At 47.2% G+C, this 6,000-nt stretch overlaps 1 protein-coding gene across 2 annotated transcripts in view; it reads left to right on the top strand.

Annotated features, from left to right (window-relative positions):
• The first annotated feature begins 352 nt into the window (after window positions 1–352).
• Fyb2 (FYN binding protein 2) overlaps window positions 353–6,000 on the top strand; it is a 114,616-nt gene continuing 108,968 nt past the window's right edge. The window contains exon 1 of one of the 2 annotated variants that reach the window (XR_015047336.1): window positions 353–621. Coding sequence is in view for 1 of the 2 variants with exons in the window: in XM_021159645.2 (XP_021015304.1) it covers window positions 421–621 (201 nt within the window). In the remaining variant the exon portion in view is untranslated. The remainder of the gene's footprint in view (window positions 622–6,000) is intronic. The other variant, XM_021159645.2, reaches the window with a different exon arrangement.

Here is a 6,000-nt window from a genome sequence, read left to right as displayed (position 1 = left end):
GCGACCATGCCTGTCTTTAAAAACGGGTGTAATTTATTTCAGCTTCCTCTCACAGCCCCCATTAAACGCACCTGCCAGCTTAGCGACACTGAAGAGCTTTCTTTTCTCAGAGCCCTGAGCAGCTTTTGTGAAATTAAGTAGCCATCAGCAGGGGCGGAGTTGGGCGAGAGCGCTCACTAAAGGAGATCACAGTGTCCTGAGCTTTTTTTTTTTTTTTTTTTTTTTTTTTTCAGTCTAACTTTAGGGACAAGATGTACTCAGTTCTCAGAAACTCCCCCAGATGGGATGTGATGGGAGAGGACCCGACTCAGGCACAAAGTGAAACCGGTGCAAAGGGAGTGATGGCACGGAAGCCCGGCACCAGTGGCCTTCTGCCCACACACCGGCCCTTACCCCTATGCAGCAGGTCCGGCTGGCAGGATGGAGGCCCGCCCACCCGAGAGAGGGAGGAGCCACAGCCCAGGTGGAGCAGGTGAGGAGCCCGGGCTCCAGCTCCTCCGGGACAGGCGAAGTGACTGCAAGCTGGCGGGCGGAGGCGAGAGCATTGTTGGTCCCAGGATCCAACTCTGGGAAGCTGGCATTGTCTCCCAGTCGCTGCCTAGGAGGACCACAATGGAGGAGGTAAGGCACCCGCTCGCGTGTGAGCTGTAATCTTGCGAACTTTAGTTCCTTCCAAAGGAGGAAGCTCTAGGGAAAGAGCTGCCAGTGTGCCCTGGGCCGGGCCAAACATGTCAGGTTGTCCCGCTATGAAACTGGCATGCTGGCCTTGCTCAGGCAGCCTGTGTCCTCTGTCTCTACAGAACCGGAGGAGCTCTCTCTAACTCAGGGCACAGTTCAAGTGCCTATCACTTCATTGTTGACTTTCCTTCTCTGTCCGGCCTCTGCGGTGGCAGATGGGTGTCCAGGTTCAAGGACAGAGTATGACTCTGGGAAAAGGTGGCCTCGTAGTAAGTGATATGCCCTGAGGCATTTTTTACATCGCTGTTCCCTAAGAACTCTGTGGGCTGGGGCAAAAGTGCTAATGCCCTTGAGCCCTAGGGATCTATCTCACTTCAGTGAGACCGAAGGTGCATGAAAAAACAGAGCCCAGGCTTGCGGTAGCTCCAGAGGCTGGGGTGTTGAAAGGCTAAAGCCAGTCTGAGCCACACAGGGGGACACTGGAGGATTTTGGTTTTGACAAAAGCAACGCGAGGGTTTGAATGGCTTCGATCGGCTGAATGCTGTTAGCATAGTCAGAGATTTTGCCTGGCTAACCCCATCCCTTCTAGTCCTTGCCCTGCTGTTCTGTTAGTGACTTGCATTTCACAGATACATACAAGCATGTTGTGCCATGTCTCTATTACATATTTGGGAACAAGTTATTTACAATTTACTGAAATTGTGTTACTTCCCACCCAGATGTTTGGTTTACAGTCAGGATGGTGGATTCGTTCATCTGTGGCTGGCAAGGATTGCTCTGGAGTTTTAAAGGGGTGCTTGCATCTCTGGCAACACTGGTATCTCTGGTGGTTCACACCATTCAGTTAGTTGAGGTTTGGAAAGGGGGAGCCAAGAACCCCAGTTCCAGCCCATTTGTGGTGCTACCATGTTTAGAAACTACTACTTTTAGTGGGGTGGGGGAAATGATTTTATTTAGAAAGGGTCTCGATTTACAGCCCAGACTGGCCTCAACCTTTTAAATGCTTGAATTACAGGCATGTGTCGCCATGTCAACCTCTATTGGTCAACTTTTGGGACCTTCTTCGAGTTGGCAACTTGCCAGGCTGAACTGATCCTTGTGGATTCAGAAAAAAGCAAAGCAAAGCAAAGCAAAGCAAAGCATTTACATTCTGCCCTCTCTGGCTAGCCAGGATCCGAACTGCCCACCACCACTTCTGCTTATCAACCTGATGGGACAAAGACCTGGAGGTCATTGTCCCTGGGGTTTTTAGGTGAAGAAGCTGAAGGACAGTACATTATTGCTACATGGTATGGCACCGCCAGTCAGAGCAGGGCTAGGGCCTAGGCTCAGGTGGGTGAATCATAGCTCCTGGGAGCCGGCAATAAGCCAGGCAGCACGAGCAAGAATTAATTACTCCAGCAGAGCAGACAGGATGTACAAAAAGTACCAAAGGACGTATTTGCTTCCTAGTAACATTTTACAGAACAAGAAAAGCCAGTGCACGTCTTCCTCTGCTCAGAAAGATGAAGGGGAAGAACCCAAAGAGAAATATGGGTAGTTTCTCATCTGGAGAGGATCCATCTATTGTTTTAGAAAGCCAACGGAACATTCCTTTAATATATATATATATATATATATATATATATATATATATATATATCACCTCCTTTGTATTGTCAATTTCCTTTTTGGATACATGGATACAGTTAGGAACCAAATAGTCCAAAATCTCTGTGTTAGCCAGGCACACTGGTACATGAGTGTAATTCCAGCACCTGGAAGGCTGAGGCAGGATCAAAAGTTCGAGGCCAGACTAGGCTATGTAGCTTTATAAAACACATTCATGACGCTTTACATACTAGTAAGAAAGGAGAAGGAAACGAAACTCTAAGGGTTAAACGGTAGCTAATGCAATGCAGACGTTCAAAGCAGAGAAGGCTCTAAGGTCATGAGACGACAGAGGAGACCACCATTTTAAGGGGCACGGGGTCAAAGGTCAATACATATGAAGAAGAAACTGAACAGAAACTTTAAGTAGAGAGTGGTTGTGTGGATGTTTGGGGGGAAAGATTCTGCGGAGATGCATAGTTCATCTAAGCTTCTTTGATGAAGAGCAAACAGCCAAGTGTACGCTAAAGAAGCAAGGCAAGCAAGGGGTAGAAGCTCACATCATAAAGGGCGTGAAACCCTTAGTGGAAACTAGCTTTGCCTGGCGATGGCAAGTAGCTATGTGGCACCCTCTGGCTTCAGTTGCCTAAGAGTCAGGTGGCTGGAGTTTGGAAATGAGATGGCCAGAAGTGAGAGAGCAGCAGCTGGCTGGCCTGGTAGATAGAAGGTGCTTAGATCTAAGAAGAAGTGGCTCAGGCTTGGCTTAGCGGGGATGGTGGTTACAAGTGTCAGATTCAGGGTCTCTGACTTTGGATGACTGAACTAACCATGTTTTGGCTTTATGAGGCACAGAAGTGGCTTTCATTTGGCAAAACTACTTTGAGCTGTGAATCTTGATCTTTTATCAGCCATGTGTGGCGCTATACAGGTAAATGAATATTCTATGTGTTCTCTGTTGCTAAGCAATGAGTTTTAGTAGGATGGGTGTATCAACTGCGTTTTTAGCTTACGATATGGTATTTTCTACTCACCATGGGATTGTTATGCCATTATCCTGTGATAAGTCAAGGTGCATCTGTATGCTAAAGGTAGAGTCATCGAGGTATGCTGACTAGAGAAGGGAAGGAGGGAGGGAGAGGATTGCTGATGACCCAAAGGCACAAACGCTGAACTTGAGGAAGGAAGGAGCCAGCATTTTTTTTTTAAGAAATGACTTAATACTGAGCAGTTTAGAAGGAGACCAGGAGTCAGTTTTAGACATGGGATGATTGGAGGGCTAATTATACAGAGGAATACTCAGCCTCAGAGTTCACCGGGGAGGTTGGAGCAGGAGAATAATCAGAATAATATCAACATTAGAACAGTGCTGACGATGCGTAGGTGTTTAAGACCCATGGGGTTAAAACTGACCTCACATTCTCCAACATCCTCCTCCGGAGGTGAAAGCAGGCTCCCTGTACTGTGTCTGGGCAAAACTGCAGGCTGCCTTGAACATTGTAGGTTGTCACATTCGGCACTGTGGGACTTCACAGACTCCGAAGAAGCACTGTTCCCAGCTTGTTTTGAGAACTGAGTCTTACAGCCCTGAGCTAGGTCAGCAGCCCTTGCCCTGACGCTTCCATGCTGAAGAGGACCTCATGCACACCCGAACTGGCAGTTCTGGATGAGCCTAGCTTGCTAGCCTTTCTGCAAGGCTTTCCTCAGGATCTCACAGACCACACCAGCACCAGGCAAGCCCCACAGAGTGGCTTTCAGCAACGCCCTGTGGATAGAAAACTCACCCAATTGGGCCATGTTAATGTTCTCCTCCTACACTATTGGGCGATGCAGAAGGCGGGCTTTATGTTCATTTTAGGTCACTTAGTTTTCTGTTGTTTGGTTCTGTATTAGGTAGAAAAACAAATGGATACCTTTAGGTCTTTTTGTTTGTTTGTTATTAAAAGAAAAGTTATTTTTATCTGGGCATAGTAGTACACACCTCTAATCCTAGCATTTAGAAAGCTACGGCAGGAGGACTGTAAATTTAAGGCCAGCCTGTGCTACATAGTGAGATTCTAGCTGAACACGCTGCCACACAGCTTTAATCCCAGCACTCTGGAGGCCAAGAATGTGGATCCCTGAGCTCAAGGCCAGCCTTATCGACATAGCAGTTCCAGACCATTCAGGATGACTTAGTGAGACCCTGTCCCAAACAAACAACAGCAAACATGTATTTCTTATATGGTTTGGAGGAATTCTCTAAGAGTATGCTTTGAGCTGGCTCAGTTGGCAAAGGGCTTGCCATGCAGGCATGAGAACCTAAACTCAATCTGCAGTACCCACATCAAATGGCAGGCTTTGTGGTGTATGCTTGCAATTCTCAAACTGGGAAGCCGGAGACCTGAGGATCCCTGTGCTTGATGGACAGTTGTCTGGCACAATCCGTGAGCTCTAGGTTCAGTGAGATAGCTTGCCTCAAAAACCAAGGTGAGAGTGGTTCCTCAGGAGCCACATCTGAGGTTGCCCTCTGGTCTCCACATGCATATGCAAATATGTATCTGAGCACACAAATATGCACATGTACAAACATCACACACACACACACACACACACACACACACACACACACACGGCAGGGGCTGCTTTACAGACAAGTTGCTAGGTTCTTTTTCAAATGCAGAGTTAAGTGGTATCCTAGCCTGTGCTCTTGACCAGGTGTGTTTTCCCTTGGGTCCAGTCTTGACAAGAGAGAATTGTAGCAGTTTTTAGTTAGTGCTTACTAGTCAAGGTGTCACCACATGTTTGATGGATGAGCTTGAACCACATTGAGAATCAAGCCACATTGAAGTTCACCTCTGCCCATTGGCAGCCAAGTGATTTGAGCAAGTGCTGGAGTTGGGAAATCTCTCAAAGTCCAACCAGTTTAACAACTCCCATTTTACAGGGAAATTTGAGTCCCCAGGCCAGAAAATGGGCAGCGGTTTGGAACTACCCATCTAGTCTCTGTAGCTTGGATACCCTGTTCTTACTCACGTTGAGTTGGAAGATCTGCTTCTTAGCCCCGGCTCATATAGACATTGAGCAGGCATCTTCCATGGGCCAGGCCCCACATTAGCGTCTGAGAGGGACCTGCCTTACCTGACATCTAGTGCCTCAGCCTTTCAGAAGAGTATTAAAGAAAACAAATGGCAGCAGTGTGGCTGGTGCCTAGCCCAGCATTGGTCACTTGTTTGAGGGGCTGTTGTCTGTGCAGAATGTCAGAGGAGTAGGTAGCAATGCATCAGATGAAGAGTGGGGGTGGGGTGGAGGACAGCAGACAGGATCAGAGGTACACAGTGTTGTTGGGTGAGTCAGGAAAGCTAAGTGTGACTGGGGTGGAAATTTTTTTCTAATAAAAGTAAGTTGCCACAATGGAATCCTAAGATTTAGAAGGGATGGGTTAAAATGCTCTAGGTGATGCCCATTTTTGACTCTGAGAACTGAAGGAGCCACAGGGTTGGAGAGGGGGAGCTTTTCTTCTAAAATTCCGGGGTTGAGCTTTGTGTCCTGCTGTGGTCTTGAGGCAGTAAGCTATCACCAAGACCACATTTGGCTAATTTGAATAGAATCTAGGCATGAATGCCGATGAAACACAGCTTAGCAATGCTTCAAGAGAAATGTTTGTGTTTTCTCTTTTTTTACCTAAATAATCTGATGTTTAAGGAAAATGCCCTAAGGGAGAATCTATTATTAAATAATGGGGTGCCAGCTGG

Source organism: Mus caroli, unplaced genomic scaffold (genome assembly GCF_978045245.1).
Source record: "Mus caroli unplaced genomic scaffold, Mus_caroli_1 scaffold_6, whole genome shotgun sequence".
NCBI classification, from domain to species: Eukaryota; Metazoa; Chordata; class Mammalia; order Rodentia; family Muridae; genus Mus; species Mus caroli.
This window is presented reverse-complemented; position numbering and strand designations above follow the sequence as displayed.